Here is a 21,383-nt window from a genome sequence, read left to right on the forward strand (position 1 = left end):
GGGAACCCAATGTGGGACCCGATCTCAGACCCAGGATCATGCCCTGAGCTGAGGGCAGATCCCCAACCTCTGAGCCACCCAGGCATCCTGAGTTCTAGATTTTATAAAGTATAATCCATCAAGAATTAACTTATGTATATGATATAAGCTGCCACCTAAGTAACTCTTTTTAAAAAAATATATACTTTATGTATTTACTTGGGAGAGAGAGAGCATGAGTGTTGGGGGGTGACAGAGGGAGAGAGAGAAATAGACTCCCCTCTGAGCAGGGAGCCCGATGTGCAGCTTGACCTCAGGACCCTAGGATCATGATCCAAACCAAAGACAGATGTTCAATCAATTGAGCCACCCAGGTGCCTCCACCCAAGTAATTCTGGAGGGTGCTTAGCTCTTTCTTTTTTAAGTACATCACTTTCATCACTTCTCATCTTCCCTCAATTTATAAGGCAGAGGCATCTTTCATTTCCATTTCCCAGAGTAGAGCATAATCAGAGTCAAAATGCTGACAGGACAATTTTCTTCCCTAGCAATTTATTCATTAGTTTGAATTGTGGCATTCTGAAACCAAGTCCCTAAAATGACATGGTATGCTAAGTCCAGTTCAGCTTACCATTATTTCTGTCCTTTCTTAGGAGTGAAACTTTACATTCATGAATTTTTTAAAAATAAAGGTGACTTTTATGAGTTCATTAGAGAAAATGACAAGTAGACTAACTCATGTACCATGTCCCCTTATACAGAATAGAGCTGTTTTTCACACATCTTGTGTTCTCCATGCTCTGGCAGTTTGTCTCAAATGAATGCTGTGATTAGCAGTGCTTTGATGAGTTTAGTAACTTGTAGAAGATAAAAGCTCTTAGAATAGCTCAGTATTAAATATTAAAAAGTAACACCAGTTGTTTGGTGTCATTTTTCTGAAATGCTTCAATCACTTTCTCCTGTCGCCTCCTATATAAGACATGTAAAAATATTTTACAGAAGAGAATCTGATGTACTAAATATTATTAACCAGTTTGGACATGAAGCCAGCTCTGCCTCCCAGGCCAGTGCCCCCAACTACTGGATGCATTCAGAATGCTCTATTTATAAGTAACTAATAATGGCCATCCAGAATGTATGAAGGACCAACCTGGCCTATATGCTAAGGAGCGGGGGATTCCCCTCTTGCTTTATAGCAAGTATTAGTTGGTGTGGACATTGTAATTGTAGTTTCCCCATATTCATTAGAGACACAATGAGATAGATTCCTTCCTTCTTCCCAAACAAGGAGGGGACTCTAATCCTTCAATGAGCCTTTCATCTGAGAACCCATTTTTCCATAGAAACAGTATATGTATGTATGTGTATATTATGTATTTATTTCCCTAACCTCAGAGTCACAAGTTCAGTAGTATGTCAGAAATGATACAGCCACTGTTATTTTTGCTAACCTCGTAAAGGAAACTAAAACAGAAAAGTGAAGTACATTAATTATTAAAACTTTTTCATAAGCAATGTACATAATTTCCCCCTTTTAGTTTTTAAGGTCATTTTTCATACTGCTAAGGCTCCAGAAAGCCATACATGGTACACCACTGCTTCAAGAAATTTTGAAATATAATCTTTTATATTTTGAGTGTCAAGAGGCAGTCTCTCAAATAAATTTGAGTAGGAAGAAAAAAGTTGAGATTAGGTTGGATTAAAACCATAGATCATTTATGGCATTGATTATGATGATGATTTAACAGATATATACTTACCTTCATATACATCAAGTTGTATACATTAAATATCTACAGCTTTTGGTATTTTAGTCATAACTTCAATAAAGCAGCTTTTAAAGACATGTAGAACATTTTAATACTGAATTAAGTAAGCTTTATTTTTTCATTGTATAAGTAACATGTTCATTGTAGCTCAATTGCAATGTTTTAAAAATCGTGTATTATGTATTAGGTTTATAAATTATAAAGTTAAAAATTTGTTAGTTTGATTTACATTTGTTCTACTTATATGTATACTTTTTATTACAAATATGAGCTTATCAGTGCATATAAAAAGCTGGTTTGCCACCAGCTTTTTCCTCATAGCAGTGCATATATCCATAAATAGACCTGAATCATAATGTTTAATGGCTGAGTGCTGTGGTACTGTGATGTATTGTGGTTTTTTAATCAATCTCCTTTTTTGAACATTTAGGATATTTTCAGGTTTTCACTGTCCGTGCCATGATCGTCTTTGAATAGTTCTTTCTTAGGAGGAATTTCTAGAATTGAAATTGCTAGAGCAGGGATCCCTGGGTGGCGCAGCGGTTTGGCACCTGTCTTTGGCCCAGGGCGCGATCCTGGAGACCCGGGATCAAATCCCACGTCGGGCTCCCGGTCCATGGAGCCTGCTTCTCCCTCTGCCTGTGTCTCTGCCTCTCTCTCTCTCTCTCTCTCTGTAACTATCATAAATAAAAAAAAAATAAAAAAGAAATTGCTAGAGCAAAGAATTCACATTTTTGAAGCCTTAAATTGAAATTGCCAAATAGTGGTCCAGATAGGTTATAGCTATTTACATTTCTCCCAGTGTCAGACAAATGTGCTTTTTCCCCATCATGAGTTGTAGACAAGTTTTCCCACATCATTGTGAATCTGGTAAATTTGTAAATGGCATCTCCCTGGTTTCTTTGTTTTTGTTTTTTAATAATTGATTTATTCATGAGATACATAGAGGCAGAGACTTAGGCAGAGGGAGAAGCAGGCATCCTGTGGGGAGGCTGATGCGGGACTCAATCCCAGGACCCCAGGGTCGTGACCTGAGTCAAATGCACTCAGCTACTGAACTACCCAGCTGCCCCAGCATCTCCCTGTTTTAATTGGCATTAGTTATTTATGAAACTCCCCCAGTTTCATGTTCACTGGCCATACTAGATTTTGGGCTCACAAATCTCACAAATGAGCAGCTCACAATCTTTTTTTTTTTTTTTTTTAAGATTTTATTTATTTATAGAGAGAGACAGAATCTCAAGCAGACTCCACACTGAGCATGGAGTTGGAGGCGGGGCTTGATCTGAGCTGAAACCAAGAGTCAGATGCTTAACTGACTGCACCACCCAAGTGCCCCACTCACAGTCTTGATTACAAATACTTCAGAAACTTTTTCTCATTGATTCATCAATTTTCAGCAGTTTCTTATGTTTTCTTTCCAGGAACGACTAAAGCTGGTGACTGTTTTGGGTGCTGGCCTTCTCTGTGGAACTGCACTGGCAGTCATCGTGCCTGAAGGAGTACATGCACTTTATGAAGATATTCTTGAAGGTAAGAGAGAGAGAAGAGGGTCTTCTTTGAGAGATGTTGACTTGGAGTGTTGAAAGGAGAAGTCGAGTGGTTTGTTTTGTTTTGTTTTTTCCCCTGAACATATTTCCTATTTGCCATAGAATTCTGCCCTGGGAAGAGTTCTTAAAACCTATCTTCTGACATCTTTGGCATTGAACACATCCTTAGCAGTTTGTGAATTGAATCCCCAATTCATGAATACCACTTAAGCTATATTTGCAGTAATGTATGAATTCCAGTCTGACAGCCCTTTTTTAAAGCCTACCTAAAAACTTCCCAAATTCTATATGACAGCAATTTTATTTTTAGTGTTTGTTACTTGAAAAAATATATAGACTGTACATATTTGGATTCAAGGAGTCTTTAGGGAAAACTTGTAGGTAATTGGTGAGGACCTCTGCAGTAAAGGAGAAGTAAAACAATGAAAGAATCTTTCCTGACCCTAATAACAGTGAGCAGAGGACAAATAATATAGACATGTGAGAGTAAATACTCACCTGCTAGATGGTTTGGTCCTCAACACCAGCTTGAAACATACTTGATTTAGATTTGTGACTCGGCAAAACAGATTACTGCTTGCCACGAAACTTCAGAGACATCTGTGAAGGATTGAAATCACAACTGTTAAATTGGCAAGTGGAAAAAAAAATAAAATAAAATAAATTGGCAAGTGGAATCTTCAAGTGCCAGGAGTCAACTGGACTTTAAGAGTAATATAGAAAGGTAGGCACTTTCCAGATTTCATACTAGATACAATATAGTAAGCAGCTTTTCAGATTTCAGGGGAAAAACTGTCCTTTATCCAGAGTGATGACGCTCTCATCCCTGGTGTATGACTATAGCCCTAGCCCTAACCCTAATGAATGGTATCAGGTAGGCAGAGAATGGTGGCAAATGTTATCTATGAGGATTGTGAGGGTCTTATTGCAAAATAGAGAGGATGAGGACTAGCCAGATTTAGGGGGAAGATACTAAATCAGGAGTCCCAGAACCAGTGGTTTCTACTCTTTTCTGATCATATCTCCTATTAGGGGGTAGGGAGATAAACATGCACAACTGCACTGATCTATTGTGTACATTATAAAACACAAACCTAAAAGAGAAAATTTTGAAGCATAAGATTTAAAGGAAATGTATATAGAAGACCAGTACAGGGGATCCCTGGGTGGCGCAGCGGTTTGGCGCCTGCCTTTGGCCCAGGGCGCGATCCTGGAGACCCGGGATCGAATCCCACATCAGGCTCCCGGTGCATGGAGCCTGCTTCTCCCTCCGCCTGTGTCTCTGCCTCTCTCTCTCTCTCTGTGACTATCATAAATAAATAAATAAAAAAAAAAAAAAAAAAAAAAAAAAAAAAAGACCAGTACAGTTGACCCTTGAACAGCTCAGGTTTGAGCTATGCAGTTCCGCTAATAGTTGACCCTTTTTCAATACAGTACTGTAAATGTGTTTCCTCTCCCTCGAGATTTTCTTATTATCTTTTCTCTAGCTTACTTTATTGTAAAAATACAGTATATAAAACATAGACCATACAAAATATGTGTTAACAGACTTTTTGTTGTCAATAAGGTCAGTGGTAGTCTATTAGTAGTTAACTTTTTGAGGAGTCAAAAGTTATGCAGATTTTCAATTGTGCAGGGAGTCAGCACTCTAACTTTCACATTGTTCAAGAGTCATCTGTATTTTCTTTTGTATCCCAGTAGATCATCTTAAATTTTTCTGAGGTGTGATTATTTCAGTGTAAGATCACTATCCTGGTGTACTAGAAAACTTTCAGATCATGACCAAATAGAGAATTAAATTTATTTATTTATTTATTTATTTATTTATTTATTTATTTATTTATCTTTTTTGCTTGACTTTGCAGCTAAGAAAGAATTATGGGTAGCAGTTGTTTACCTTAATTTTTTTTTTTTTTTTTTTTTTTTTTTTTAGGAGTGCGGTTTAAAAGTTTCTGGTCCCTAACCTAGACTACAAAATCAGTCTCTGGAGAAGGGCCCTGGGAATATGTTTTTTTAAATAGGTTGTCACATGATTTTTTTTTTTTTTAAGATTTTATTTCTTTATTCATGAGAGAGAGAGAGAGAGGCAGAGACAGAGGCAGAGGGGGAGAAGCAGGCTCCATGCAGGGAGCCCGATGTGGGACTCGATCCCCGGTCTCCAGGATCATGCCCTGGGCTGAAGGTGGCACTAAACTGCTCAGCCACCCAGGCTGCCTTGTTACCTGATTCTTAAATAGACAAGTTTGGGAAATGCTAGGGGAAAGGAAAAAAGTGTTTCAGGTATAGTTTTTGTTTTTGTTTTTCTAATAGCAGTTTTGTTAAGATACAATTCACATATGATATTTCAGGTATGGTTTTAAGCTTAAATTTAGCTATCATGTTGTTGCATTGCATTCCTTTGTTTTCAGTGTTCTTGATTTGGGGCCCAAAATACTTTTGTGGATTCATTTGAAAACAGATACACTGTGCTTTTTAAACCTGCTTTTCTAAAAAAATAAGCATTCTGGTCTCTTTAGCCTTTCATTGTGGATCAGTCTCCAGCCCTAAAAACACCATTTCAGTTAAGGAAAATATATATATTTTTAAAGATTTTATTTATTTATTCATGAGAGACACAGAGAGACATATAAAGAAGCAGGCTCCCTGTGGGAAGCCTGATGTGGGACTAGATCCTAGGACCCTGGAATCACTACCTGAGCCAAAGGCAGATGCTCAACCAATGAGCCACACAGGCATCCCTATATTTCCATTTTTTAGATGTTTGTTTTCTTTTATCAGTGTTGTAGTTTTTTAATTTTTAAATTTTTTAAATTAACTTATGTATCCAATGTGGGGCTCAGACTCACAGCCCTGAGATCAAGAGTCACATGCTCCACCAGCTAAGCCAGCCAGGCACCCCTAGGGTTGTAGTTTTTAGCATACAGTTTTGCAGGTATTCTGTTAATATATACCTAAATATTTCTTATTTTTAGTGCAATTATAAATGATCTTTAAAAAATATTCCAATTTCCACTATCCTAGTATGTAGAAATTTGCTAAACTCACTGGTTATAGGAGCTTTTTTTAGATTCCTTGTGATTTGCTACATAATCATATCATCCGTGAATATAGACAGTTTAATGATTTCCTTTCCAGAGAAACTTTAGTGTTTTCCCATATGCCTTTAATTTCCTGTTCCTTTCCTTATTGCATTGGCTGGACCATCTTGTATGAGGTTGATTAGGAATGAAAGTAGTTAGCGTTGCCTTATTCTCTCAGTCTTTCACTATTAGGTATAATGTTAGCTATAGATTTTTTTTTTATTTTTTTTTATTTTTCTTTATTTATGATAGTCACACAGAGAGAGAGGGAGAGAGGCAGAGACACAGGCAGAGGGAGAAGCAGGCTCCACACACCGGGAACCCGACGTGGGATTCGATCCCGGGTCTCCAGGATCGCGCCCTGGGCCAAAGGCAGGCGCCAAACCGCTGCGCCACCCAGGGATCCCTATAGATTTTTTTTTAAGATTTTATTTACTTATTCATGAGAGACACACAGAGAGAGAGAGAAGCAGAGACACAGGCAGAGAGAAGCAGGCTCCATGCAGGGAGCCCGATGTGGGACTCGATCCCGGCACTACGGGATCACGTCCTGGGCTGAAGGCAGACGCTTAACTGCTGAGCCACCCAGGTGTCCTGAGCTATAGGTTATTTTTTAAAGATTCCCTCTTCGTGTTAAGGAAGTTCTCTTTTATTCCTAGTTTGCTGAGAGTTTTTTATCTAGCCTGTTAGTGTGGTGAATTACAGTGATACTCAAATGTTGAACTGGACTTGCATATGCCACATATGCAACCTTGATTGTAGGGATTATCATCAATGTATTTGATTTGTTAAAATCTCGTTGAGGATATTTGTATCCCTGGTTCATGAGGAATATTGGCCTGGATTTTCCTTTCTTTTCTTTTTTTTTTTTTAAGATTTTATTTATTTATTCGTGAGAGACACAAAGAGAGAGACAGAGACATAGGCAGAAAGAGAAGCAGGCTCCATGCCGGGAGCCTGATGTGAGACTCAATCCTGGGACTCCAGGATCACGCCCTGGGCTGAATGCAGGCGCTCAACTGCTGAGCCACTCAAGGGTCCCGGATTTTCCTTTCTTACAATGTCTTTTTATGGTTGTGTCCTCAGAATAGTGCTGGCCTCTTAGGGTTGCAAAGTGTTCCCTCTTTTACATTCTGAAAGAGACTATATAGAATCAAAAATATTTCTTCCTTAAATGTTTGCTGGAATTTACCTGTGAAACCCTCTGGAGCAGCTCCGGTGGCTCAGTGGTTTTGCATCAACTTCTGCCCAGGGCATGATAGTGGAGACCTGGGATCGAGTCCCACAGTGGGCTCCCTGCAGGGAGCCTGCTTCTCCCTCTGCCTGTGTCTCTGCCTCTCTCTCTCTCTCTCTCTCTGTCTCTCTTTTTTTTTTTAAGATTTATTTATTCAGAGAGAGAGAGAGAGAGGCAGAGACACAGGCAGAGGGAGAAGCAGGCTCCATGCAGGCAGCCTGACGTGGGACTCGATCCCGGGTCCCCAGGATCACACCCCAGGCTGCAGGCGGCGCTAAACCGCTGCGCCACCGGGGCTGCCCTCTCTCTGTGTCTCTTATGAATAAATAAATAAAATATTTTTTTAAAAAAAGAAACCATCTGGAGTTTTCTATGTTGGAAGGTTTTTAGCTATGAACTCAATTTCTTTAATAGACTATTCAAGTTCTCTGCTTCTTCTAAGTTGAAGAATTATTCATAGTAAGAGTTGTTCACAGGAATCTTTTATTATCCTTTTAATGTCTGCAGTAATGTCTTTTAAAAATTTTTTTCCCAGAGAACCATTTTTTATTTCATTTTTTTCTTGCTTTGTATTTTATTGATTTTTGTTTTGCTTTATCCATATTAAAGCTCTTTGGTCAAGTGCCTACACATTTAGGGTTGCTTTGTCTCTGAGTTGACCTTTTTCATTATTATGTAATGTCCCTATTTATTCCTGGTAATATTTCTTGTTCTCAAGTTTATTTTATTTGATATTAACATAGCCAAACCAGTTTCCTTTTGATCAGTGTTTACATGATATGTCTTTTTTCATCCTTTTACTTTTAACCCATGTCATTCACTATATTTAAATTGGATTTCTTGTAAACACCATATAGTAGAATCATATTTTTAAAATCCAGTTTGATAGTCTGTCTTCAAGTTGGTGTATTTAGACCAGAGGTTATCAGAAAACTTTTTCTGTAACAGGTCAGAAAGTAAATACTTCAGACTTTGTGAGCCTTGTAGGCTCTTGATACTATTCAGTTCTGTCATTGTAACCAAGGGTACTGATTCTTTCCTTTATTTTTTGGTTTGATTTTTTTTTTTTAATTTTATTTCTTATTCATGAGACACAGAGAGGCAGAGACACAGGCAGAGGGAGAAGCAGGCTCCATGAAGGGAGCCTGATGTGGGACTAGATTCTGGGACTCCAGGATCACACCCTGGGCTGAAGGGAGATGCTCAACCACTGAGCCACCCAGGCATCCCTGATTCTTTTCTTTGTGATCATCAGCCTTCTGTTGAGCCATCCAGTAAACTTACTGTTTCAGATGTTATGTTTTTCATTTTTAAAATTTCTACTTGGGGGGCACTGGGTGGCTCAGTGGTTGAATGTCTGTGTTCAGCTCAGGTTGTGATCCTGGGGTCCTGGGATTGAGTCCCACATCAGGCCCCCGCAGGGATCCTGCTTTTCCCTCCGCCTAAGTCTCTGCCTCTCTTTCTGTGTCTCTCATGAATAAATGGGTATTTTTTTTTATTTCTACTTGTTTTTTTTTTATAGTTTCTATTTTTTCAAATGACATTCATTTGTTTGTGTTTTTACCTTTACTCCAGAGCACATAGTTATAATAGCTGCTTTAAAGTCTTGAGTATTTCAATATCTGAGTTGTCTTGGGATTGGGTTGATTGTTATTCTCCTCATAATTGGAGAAATGTTTCTGTTTCTTTCTATGTCAAGCAATTTGGGTTGTATCCTATACATTTTTTATCGTATATTTTGGAACTTTGGGTCCTTTCAAAAATCCTCTAGAGAATATTTATTTCTTTTATTTTAGCAATCATTTAGCCTGTTGGTTTCAGACTGCCAGTTCTGTGGTGCCTTTTTGGGTGATGGTTTTAATTTTAGTTCCGTTTTCAAAGCCTTAGTAATGCTGCTTTGGGTATGTCCTATCCCTGCAGAATTCAGAGATAAGTCTGAGACTTGTGCCATTTATACACACTGTTAGGGGAACCCTCCATAGCTGTTTCTAGTATTCCTTTCACACTCCTTGTCTGCCAGGGGATCCTTTACCTAGTCCTCTGGCCAGAAGGATGGAGTTTTTATAGGAATCCTAGCTGCCTGTGCTGTCACTGTGCTGTTTTGTGTAACTTGGGGTGCCTTAGGGCAAAGTGGCAGGAAAAAAGGGAACAGAATAACCAGATGCCCCACCTCCACCCTGCCCTGTGCGCTCTTCAGACCACTCTGGCCAGAAAGATGGGGTTTTTCTGGGGGTTTCACTGCCTATGTTGTTGCCATGGAGTTCCCCAACTGGGACTGCCTTCAAGGAAGGGCTGGGAAAGAAAAAAGAGGGATGGTTTCCCTACATTTGGACACCTCCCAGCAGCCCCCTTTCCCTGGTCCTCTGGCCAGAAAGATGAGGTTCCTTTTGCAGTTTTTGCTGCCTTCTCTCCTTTTGCTGTCCTTTACATTTTGTAGTCCTTAGGTAGTTGGTCTTTGTGCGTTTTGTCCAGAGTTTTTGTAGTAATTATTGTGTGATCAGGCAGCACAAGGTTTATTCCATCTGAGCCAGCTCTAGAAGTCCCCATCATCCTTTTTAAAAAGTAAAATATTAATATGCCACTCTGTGAAAAAAAATCTTAACTAGCTTAACCATCATATTAACTGTAAGCTGTCTCCACATTTTCCACATCTGTCTCTACACTGGTGAGCTTAGTCACATCACTTTCATTTCTGCTTCTTTATCTTTTTCTCCCCCCACTCTTTCCCTCCTTTTCTTTATTGTAGATCCAACTAGCTTTTCTCTCAGCTTCAAGAAAGTAGTTTGTGTACATGTTTATTACAGCCTATAGTTTAGTTCTTCTGATGACCTTATAATTATGATAATTAACATATTTCTTAAGAGCTCAATATATCATGTTAACCGAGTGCTCTGGCGCTTTAATAAAGCATTATTAAATACCAATTAACATAAAAAGGAACCTCTCACATACTTTTCTGTAATTATAGCTCTAAAATCACTGGAATTAGATCAGCATTTGTGAGAAGACTATCTTTTTTACAGAAACAAGTTTTTTGGTTGTTTTTTTTTTTAATATTTATTTATTTATTTGACACACAGAGCACAAGTAGGCAAAGCAACAGACAGAGGGAGTGGGAGAAGCATCCCAGCTGAGCCGAGAGCCCGATGTGGGCTTGATCCCAGGATCCTGGGATCATGACCTGAGCTGAAAGCAGTGCTTAACCAATTGAGCCACCCAAGTGCCCCTACAGAAACAAGTTTTAAGAATATATAAAGTCTTTTGAGGACTGCACTGCTTGTTTATTGTGGGGCTAAATTTGAAACCAACATAATTCTTTGGAACATCAGAATTGGTATGTTGAAAGGCAGGCTGTGGAGTCAAAGACCTAAATAGAAACCTATATCTTATTCATAATTGTTAGGATAGTCACTGGAACTGTTATCAGGAATGGTTCAATATAGATTATTTCACTAAATTTCTCCAAGAATGCCACATACCAGATTTTTAGAGAAGTACAGTAATTTTATGGCTTTTTCATTTTATTCTACATTTAAATACGAGAAGGTTAAATCTGTTATATATTAACTAACTCTTGGCCTGTCATTCTGCTTGAGATCCTCTCTCCCTCCCTTTCTGCCCCTCTACCCTCTGCCCCCTGCATATGCATGCATGCTTTTACTTTCTCTAAAATAAATAATCTTTAAAAAAAATAAAACTGAGACACCAGGGTGGCTCAGTCAGGTAAGTGTCCTACTCTTGGTTTTGGCCAGGTCATGATCTCATAGGTTGGGACATCAAGCCCAGATTCCAACTGGCGTCCACCTCCACACTCAGCAGGGAGTCTGTTTGAAGAGTCTCTTCCTCTGCCCCTCCCCCTGCTCAATTGTGTTCACATAGTCTCTCTCTCAAATAAATTTTTTAAAAAATAAAAACAGTAATTTTTGATCAAAAATTCATTAATTAACCTCCTTTTAAAATGTCAGTTTTAGGGGCACCTGGGTGGCTCAGTCAGTTAAGTGTCTGCCTTCAGTTTAGGTCATGATCACAGGGTCCCGGGATTGAACTCCCCATTGGGCTCTCTGCTCGGTGTGTTAATAAAATGTCAGCTTTAGTTTTGGACTGTGATCAAAGGTTTTCTCTTTTATATGAAAAACAGAATACATCATCATTAAGTAGAAGCTATTCTGCCCTTACGACTGAAAATACATGTCATGTGTAATGAACTATTTGTCAGAAAAAAAAATAATAATAGCTATAAAAATTGTAAGGTATGAGTAGAAGTTAAGAAATTAAAGAGGGCAGCCGGGGTGGCTCAGCGGTTTAGCGCCGCCTTCAGCCCAGGTAATGATCCTGGAGACCAGGGATTGAGTCCCATGTCAGACTACCTGCGTGGAGCCTGCTTCTCCCTCTGCCTGTGTCTCTGTGTCTCTCATGAATAAATAAATAAATAAAAATCTTTAAAAAAAAAATTAAAAAGAATCAGCAAAGGTCAAAAATATAAAAATCAAAACTGGAGATCACTTAAAAAAAAAAAAGGCCAGATTACTTGAATGTTTTTTTTTTTTTCTTATAGAAAAGTACATGTTAATCTGAAGGAGGAGCTTCAATAAATCTCTTCAAAGGGTAAATTGAGGCTGTTACCTTTTTTTTTTTTTCAAGATTTTATTTATTTATTCATTAGAAACAGAGAGGTAGAGATACAGGCAGAGGGAGAAGCAGGCTCCATGCTGAGAGCCTGATGCCCTGGGTTGAAGGCGGTGCTAAACCACTGAGCCACCCAGGCTGCCCAAGTCTGTTACCTTTAATGTAACATATATCTGTGACAAAGGACAACTACATACCATATTGATGGAAGTTACTGGAAATATATATTTTTAAAGATTTTATTTATTTATTCATAGGGACAGAGAGAGAGGCAGAGACACAGGCAGAGGGAGTAGCAGGCATCATACAGAGAGCCTGACGTGGGACTCGATCCGGGGTCTCCAGGATCACGCCCTGGGCTGCAGGTGGCGCTAAACCGCTGCGCCACCGGGGCTGCCCTGGAAATATTTCTATATAAATATCTAGGGAAAGAAGTGAGCCCATAATGATTTGCTGAACAGCATCTTAGTGGCATGCGAAATATATGTCTGATGTACAGTATCCAGTGATGACACCATTGATTTGTGTCCTTTGCAGCAGGGAGTATGATGTGGAACATGTCTTGGCTAATGAATTACCATCCAGTGTCCTGAGTAATCAGACATAGTAACCTGAAAGCTCATTCATGAATGAATAACATATATATATATATACATATATATATACAACTTAATATATTTTGATTTTATAGCTGGTTTTTGAAATCCCAGTTTTTGCTAGTTTCAGTTTCATGTCCAGAGTAGAAGGGAGGATAAGTATATTAATTTTCAGTATCTAGATTCAATTACTAATTTGTGTATGTACCATCAAGGTGATTATTGCTCACTTTCAAAAGGGTTTATGTTTGTTTTTTGATTCATATTTGCAAATAAAATCAAAGCTTACCGGGGATGCCTGGGTGGCTCAGCAGTTGATCATCTACCTTTGGCTCAGGGTGTGATCTCGATCTGAGGATTGAGTCCCACATTAGGCTCCCTGCGAGGAGCCTGCTGCTCCCTCTGCCTGTGTCTCTGCCTCTCTCTCTGTGTGTGTCTCTCATGAATAAATAAATAAAATCTTTTAAAAAAATGTTGGAAATTATTCTTTATCGTCAGAGTATGTAGCACATTTAGGTGAATATCATCAGTGGCAGCAGGTTTCTTCTTGAACATGGTTTTGGTTTGGGGAGATATAAGATTTGTTCAATGCCAGTCTGCATAATAAGATAGCTGATCAGTTTATTCAATACTATTTTTATCTCAAAAGCAGGTGATACTATGAAGTAATGACAGTTTTATTATGATTCATAAACTTGACTTTTAAGCAGTACCAAAAGAAAAGTTATTTAAAGAAAAGCATTGTTGGCACCTTACACCTGTCAGAATGACTAGAATCAAGACAATCAAAAGACAGTGTTGGCAAGGATGTAGACAAAGGGGAACCCTCATGCACTGCTGGTAGGAATGTAAATTAGTGTAGGCACTGTGTCTGGAGGTTCCTCAAAAAATTAAAAATAGAAATACTGTTTGATCTAGTAATTCCACTATTTGGTATTGACCTAAAGAAAATGGAAATCTAATTCAAAAAGATATATACCCCTCTAATGTTTATCATGGCATTATTTACAATAGCCAAGATACGGAAGCAACCCAAGTTGTCTATTGATAGAGAAGTATGTGTGTGTGTGTGTGTGTGTGTGTGTGTGTGTGTGTGTGTGTGTAATTATACATATGAATATTACTCAACCATAAAAAAGAATGAGATCTTGCCATCTACAAAAACATGATGAATCTGGAAAGTATTATACTAAGTGAATATATCAGAAAATACAATGTGATTTCACTTATATGTAGAATCTAAAAAAACAAAAAACTCCAGGCTTTTGGGATGCCTCTGCTTGGTCAGTTAAGCGTCTGACTCTTGGTTTCAGCTTATATCATGATCTCAGGGTCATGAGATCAGTTCCATGCTTAGTGCAGTGTCCGCTTGAGATTCTTTGTCCCCTCTGCCCCTGCCCCTGCTTGTACTTTCTCTCTCTTTAAAATAAATAAGTAAATCTTACGGGGAAAAAAAAGCCAGACTCTTTTTTAAAAATGTGTATTTAAATTCAATTAACATATGTATTATTAGTTTCAGAGGTAGAGGTCAGTGATTCATCAGTCATACAATATCTAGTGCTCATTACATCACATGCCTTCCTCAATGTCCATCACCTAGTTACCCCATCTCCCCCACCATCTCCCCTCCAGCAACCCTCACTTTGTTTCCTCTGATTAAGAGTCTCTTATGAAAAAAAAAAGACTTTTTATTTTAAAAAATGATTTTATTTATTTATTAGAGAGAGAGAGAAAACCAGACTCTTAAATGCAGAGAACAAATTGGTGGTTGCCAGAGAGAAGGTGGCTAAAGTGATGCATGGAATAGGTTAGGGGATTTAGAGGTACAAGCTTCCAGTTATAAAATAAGTCACAGAGATGAAAAGTATGACATAGAGAGTTTAGTAAATAATAATATAACAATGTTGTATGATGACAGATGGTAATTTTACTTAACCACAGTCAGCACTAAGTAATATATAGAATTGTTAGATCAGTATATTATACATCTGAAACTAATATACCATTGTGTGTTATATTCAGTCTTTTTTTTTTTTTTTAATTCAATCTTTTTTAGAAAGCATTGCTAGGGGGCTCCCTGGGTGGCTCCACAGTTTGGTGCTTGCCTTTGGCCCAGGGCATGATCCTTGAGTCCTGGGATCGAGTCCCATGTCAGGCTCCCTGCATGGAGCCTGCTTCTCCCTCTGCCTGTGTCTCTGCCTCTCTCTCTCTCTTTCTCTCTCTGTGTCTCTCATAAATAAATAAAATCTTTAAAAAAAAAAAAAAAAAAAGCATTGCTGGGATAAGATATGGAAGGATCCTATACTCACCTACATTAAAATTCTGACATAGTTAATACCCCATAAAGTAAAATGATGTTGGCTATCCTTTGAAAGTTGCAATTAGGCTTAACGTTTAGTTTCAGTGCTATGGACACCCCAAAAGTAATTGCCTTTAAAAATTATTATGCCACTGCTCACAAAGAGTATGACTAACACCCTTTAATACGGCGTTAACCCATGCTCTTACCAAAACTCTTAGCATAATCTTTCACCTAATTTAGTATATATATCTGTTACTTATTATGGATGAATTTTTTTTTTGTGGATGAATTTTTAAAGAAGCATGTGCATAATTATCTTAGAAGACTAAAAGATTATAATTTATTTCCATTAAATAATCTTTTTATATTATAAATAAATAAAACCTTTTAAAAGGGGGAGGGGGCTCCTGGGTGGCTCAGTTGGTTAAGTATCTGCCTTTGGCTCAGGTCATGATACTGGAGTCCCAGGGTTGAGCCCCACTTTGGGCTCAGTGGGGAGTCTGCTTCTCCCTCTGCTCCTCACCCCACTCATGCTCTCTCTTGCTGTCTCTCAAATAAATTAAAATCTTTTTTTAAAAAAATCTATTTGTCAGGGTGGCTGGGTAGCTCAGTTGGCTAGGTGTCTGATTCTTGATTTCAGCTCAGGTCACAATCTCAGGGTCCTGAGATTGAGTCCCACATTGGACTCTGCACTGGGCATAGAACCTTCTTGAAAAAAAAAAGAACCTTCTTGAGATTTTTTTCTCCCTCTATCTCCATTCCCCAACCCCACTTGCTCATACTCTTTCTCTCTCTCTCTCTCTTTTTTTTAAAGATTTTATTTTTATTCATAGAGATACAGAGAGAGAGAGAGAGAGAGAGAGAGAGAGAGAGGCAGAGACACAGGCAGAGGGAAAAGCAGGCTCCATGCAGAGAGCCCGACGTGGGACTCGATCCAGGGTCTCCAGGATCACGCCCTGGGCCGCAGGCGGCGCTAAACCGCTGGGCCACTGCGGCTGCCCACTCTTTCTCTCTCTTAAAAAATCTTTTTGTCTAGAAAAATAATTAATTGCTATAACTTGAAATGAAATGCCACATTAAAAAATTATAGAAGCAAAGGTCGTTTTTTGCCTTTAACATTTATTTGTCGAGTATTTGCTAGATTTCTGGACCTCTATTCATTTTTAGCATTTCAGAGATCTAAGATATATCCCCAGCCTTCAAGAATTCACAGCTAGTGCAAAATGAATAGCAATCAATGACAGCAGGGGTTGGCTTGCTTGTTCTGAAAGGGCCAGATAGCAAATATTTAGGCTTTGTGGGCCATATGGTTTCTGTTGCATTATTCAACCTTGGTGTCATAACATGAAAGCAGCCATAGATAATCTGTGAACAAATGAACGTGGCTGTGTTCCAATGCAATTTTTATTTACAAAAATAGGCACCAGCCCTGTATTGTAATTTACTGATGTCTGAATTATGATATAGTAAGGTGTAAGACCTGTAGTAGACAGACATGCAGTGTGCAGTTGCTGTGAATGTATGAGGAGAAGAGGACACAAGAATCTCAAGGAAGAGGGGACTTAGGAGCTGAGTCTTTAGAGACAAGATGTTATCCCCAGAAGCAGCAGCATGGAGGGCCTGTGGATTCATTACTCATGCAAAGTATAGGCAAAGAGAGAGATGGGAGCCCAGTTAACTGTTAAGTAGGTACTTTATGAAATACAATCATTCATATACTCTCCAGTAGCATCTTTCTAAATAACATTGGAAATTGTAGCTACCAAAATTCTGTGATTTACTTTACATGAGTAGCTTTTTTTTCTTTTTTTTTTTTTTTTTTTTTAAGATTTTATTTTTAAGTAATCTCTATATCTATTGTGGGGCAACCAGATCAAGAGTCTCATGCTCCACTGACTGAGCCAGCCAGACATCCCACATATGGGATGTCTATAAATCTTAACATCTTAACATCTATAAATATGAAGAATTAAATCATGGTTTTATATATTAAAATGGAAACATACCCCCAAATTGCCTTGTCTTTAGAGAATATCAGATGTCTTAGTTCATTTATTTCACATTGTTGGGGCCATGCTAAACTAGACCCTCAGCTCACAAAGAAGACCTATTTGAAAAATGATGGGTGTAGCCATCTCGGTATTGGGCACCAGAATACTACATTTTGAGTTTATTAATTTTTACTAAATATTACATATGAAAAAGCACAAAGAAAATACACATATTGGCAGGGTACAGCTCAGTGATTTTCACAAACTTAATACAGTCTTGTTACCATGAGGCTGCATTTTAATTGTCCAACATTACTAACTCAAGATTCTTGGACTGTAGTTTTCAAACTTAATTATTTTTCATCTCGGGCAGCCCGGATGGCTTAGCAGTTTAGCACAGCCATCAGTCCAGGGTGTGATCCTGGAGACCAGGGATTGAGTCCCACATTGGGCTCCCTGCGTGGAGCCTGCTTCTCCCTCTGCCTGTGTCTATGCCTGTGTCTCTGCCTGTCTCTCTCTCTCTCTCTCTCTCTCTCTCTCACTCTGTGTGTGTCTCTCATGAATAAATAAAAGTAAAATCTTAAAATTAATTAATTAATTAAAGCTTTAAAAATTATTTTTCATCTCTGAGCTTTTAGTCAGTTCTTTGTAATATACTTGCTGCTAACGATTTATTTTGTGTAAGAAACCAAGTGGGCGCCTACAACCTAGCATTCACCTCTCTTCAGTTGACCACTACAGACCAGGCTTCTAGCTTCCAGAAGATGCCCCTTATTCCAAAATCATCCATTTCCCCCCTGAATCTTTACACCTACAGTAGTGTTTTCAAACTGAAGGTAGCAACTCAGTGGGCCTTTAAATAAATTTAGTGAGTTGGACTTGGGACCAGTATTTAAAAAGAGCCTGGTGGAGGGACAAAGAAAGAGGGAAAGAGAAAGAAATGGAAAAGTGCATTTTAATCATTATAAGCTTCACTGTTTTGTGAAGCTTTGTATTTAGTTTTTCATATATATATAAAATTTATTTTTACTCCAGGTCATGGTCTTAAAAATTTCAAAAAAAGGTCATAGATCTCATTTAGTAACTTAGAAATACTATTTAACATTAACATCAGAAAAACAGTTGATAGTCATAGACTTTGTTTAAATAAAATGGAAATGTCTTGGCTGTAGGAGGTCTTTTCTATCAATCTCTTGGAGAAATACTCCATCTCATTTTAAGATCCAGTGTGACTTAAAGATGTTATAGGAAAAGGGTTACATACAGGCAGATATCCCTCTTGAACAGTCTTTTATCAAATGTAGCAAATTGAATCCAGCAATATAGAAAAATGATAACACATCTTCATCAATTGGAGTTTATCCCAGAAACACAAAGTAGGGGTTGGAGTAATATTCAAAAATCAGTTCATTATATTAATGGAATAAAGTAGAAAAACCATTTGATCATCCTTAACAGGTACAGAAAAGCATTTGACAAAATTAAACTCTCCCTTATAACAAAAATTACAGCAAACTAGGAAAGAGCTTTCTTACTAAGAAAGAGTATATGGAAACCCTATGGCTAAGACATCTATAGCAGTTAGAGCAAAGCAAGACCATCTCCTCCCAACCACTAATGCTAACATTGTATTTGGGATCCTAGCCAGAAAAAGAAAGAAAGGCATAAAGATTGGAAAGAAGTAAAATTAGATAACGTGATCATGTATGTAAAATGGTTAAAGTTTTAAAGCCTCACAGTATCAAATGTTGACAATGATATAGAGCAACTAGTACTCTCATACCCTGTTGTTGGGTGTGTAATATGGTATAACCACTGTGGAAAACAGTTTTTTATAGTTAAACCTACACACAATGCATCAATTCTAGGCACACATATGTATCCAAGGAAAAAGAAAACATGTATCCACAGAAAGACTTGTACCTGAATGCTCACAGCAGCTTTATTTATAATAGACCAAAATCGGAAATAACCCAAATGCCCATCAGTAGGTGAATAGGTAAACAAATTGTGATATGTCCATGCAGTGGAACATTATTCATCAAAAAAGAGGAACAAACAACTGATACTTGCAAAGCATAGATAAATATCGAAACATCAGGCTATAAGCAAAAGAATCCTTACACAAGAAAGTTATGTATTGTATGATTCTATTTATATGAAATCTTAGGGGAAAAAAAAAACTTTCTGGGGACAAAAAAGCACACCAGTCCTTGCTTGGGACCAGGAGTGATATATTGACTTAAGAGGAACATAAGAGAACTTTTCTGGGATTTTAAAATATTCTGTATCTTTTCCTTGGTGATAGTTACTAGAATTTTTGCATTGTGAAAATTCATTGTGTCTTATCGAATGTTAATTATACTTCAATAAAGTTTTTTAAAAGAGAGATTTAACATTTAATTCAAAAACAAGTAGATGAAATCACTCTCCAGGTTAAAAAACAAACTCTCCAGGTTCTTTTGGGATGATGAAAAAGTTCTGAAGATAGGTGATGATGATGGTTGCAGGACAGTATGAATGTATTTAATGCTATCAAACTCTACACTTAAAAATGGTTAAGATGGTAAGTAGATTTTATGATATTTTATCACATTTTTTAAAAGTTTAAAAAAGAAAATGGCTATGAAAACAAACCAAAAAAAAAAAAAAAAAGAAGAAGAAGAAGAAAGAAAACAAACCAAAAAAATCTGTCAGCAATTAGAAGAATATATAGGTTTTTAAAATTTTTTTCACATGGCATGTGCTCTATGCCCCTTAAAAATATCTTTTAAAGAATTAAGGCAGGGTCTAAAATAGTACAACAAGCTTGTGTAATTTCTTTGATCAAAGATAAAAATGTTTAATCTAATTATAAATAAGAAATGTCTAATATGTTAGCCACTCTTCATTAAACACAGCAAAGATCAGGATTCTGGCCTAAAGCATTTATGCTTTGAGTGTTATATGTGAATATAAACAAAGTATTATTTGGCCAAATATCACTGCCTGTAATTTGGAGTATCCTGGTAATTGTATTTCTAGAACTGAATTTAGATGGAAGGCTGTGTCCCTTAAACTGCTCTGCCCTTTTGGCTTCTAGTTAGTGATTGCCTCCTGCCTGAAATATATATATAGGAATATATATATATATATTAAGATTTTATTCATTTAAGAGAGAGAGTGAGTGCAGGAGCAGAAAGGAGAGGCAGAGGGAGAAGTAAGACTCCTTGCTGAGCCAGGAGGTGGGGGCAGGGTGGTCTATCATAGGACCCAGACAGAGATCAATGACCTCAGCCAAAGGCAGATGGTTAACCATCTGAGCCACCCAGGCACTCCCCCTACTGATATTCTTTAAAGCTTAAAGTTTTATACTCAGTTTGTTTATTTGCAGTTCCTATATCAACCTAGATGTAAAACTAGATGAATTTGGTTAAAATATTTTCATTACTACTGCTCTTCACTCACCTATCTTCATCAGAATAAAACTCACTGTAATTTCTCATGATATTGGCATGAATTTCTCAGCCAGAAAGGAGGATCTGAGGATGATATCACTTGCGAATATGACTGCTTTCTTACGTGGTGATTTGCTTTCACTTGAGGTTTTCAGAACAGTAGGCAGTTAAAAGATCTGTACCTGGGTGGCTCAGTTGGTTAAGTGTCTGCCTTCAGCTCAGGTCATGATCCCAGGACCTAGGATCGAGCCTTGCATCAGGCTCCCTGCTCAGTGGGGAGCCTGCTTCCCCCTCTCCTTCTGCAGCTCCCTCTGCTGCTCCCCTTTGTTGTGCCCTCTCTCTGTCAAATATATAAGAAAAATTAAAAAAAAAAAGATCTGCATGCCAAAAGAAGTTTATGATTGGCTGGATTGTAGTATAGGAGGTAGATGTCTTTGCAGTAATGTAAGTAGAGCTTGAAATACAGAAGAATGGAAGCCTCTATATGAAAATGTTTCAGGGAAGAAAACATTTTCTCTTCATGGTTCTTTCTGCTCTAGGTAAACACCACCAAGTGAGTGAAACACAGAATGTGATTGCATCAGACAAAGCAGCAGAAATACCAGTTGCCCATGAACATGAGCACAGCCATGACCACACACAGCTGCATGCCTACATTGGCGTTTCCCTTGTGCTGGGCTTCGTTTTCATGTTGCTGGTAGATCAGATTGGCAGCTCCCATGTGCATTCTACTGATGGTAAGTGGCTCCAGGACTTTCTGGGTAATGCAGTAAATTTACAGTTTAGAAAGTAACAGATGATTGAATAATTCAGTAGGTA

The 21,383-nt window shown here is 38.0% G+C and overlaps 1 protein-coding gene across 3 annotated transcripts in view; it reads left to right on the forward strand.

The window, feature by feature from the left end:
* Positions 1 to 21,383, forward strand: part of SLC39A9 (solute carrier family 39 member 9) — a 53,839-nt gene that overhangs the window by 17,165 nt on the left and 15,291 nt on the right. For all 3 annotated transcript variants that reach the window (XM_026008470.2, XM_026008471.2, XM_072761815.1), the window contains 2 exons: positions 3,173 to 3,281; positions 21,104 to 21,301. In XM_026008470.2, coding sequence (XP_025864255.1) covers positions 3,173 to 3,281; positions 21,104 to 21,301 — 307 coding nt within the window. The remainder of the gene's footprint in view (positions 1 to 3,172; positions 3,282 to 21,103; positions 21,302 to 21,383) is intronic.

This window comes from Vulpes vulpes, chromosome 6 (assembly GCF_048418805.1).
Source record: "Vulpes vulpes isolate BD-2025 chromosome 6, VulVul3, whole genome shotgun sequence".
NCBI classification, from domain to species: domain Eukaryota; kingdom Metazoa; phylum Chordata; class Mammalia; order Carnivora; family Canidae; genus Vulpes; species Vulpes vulpes.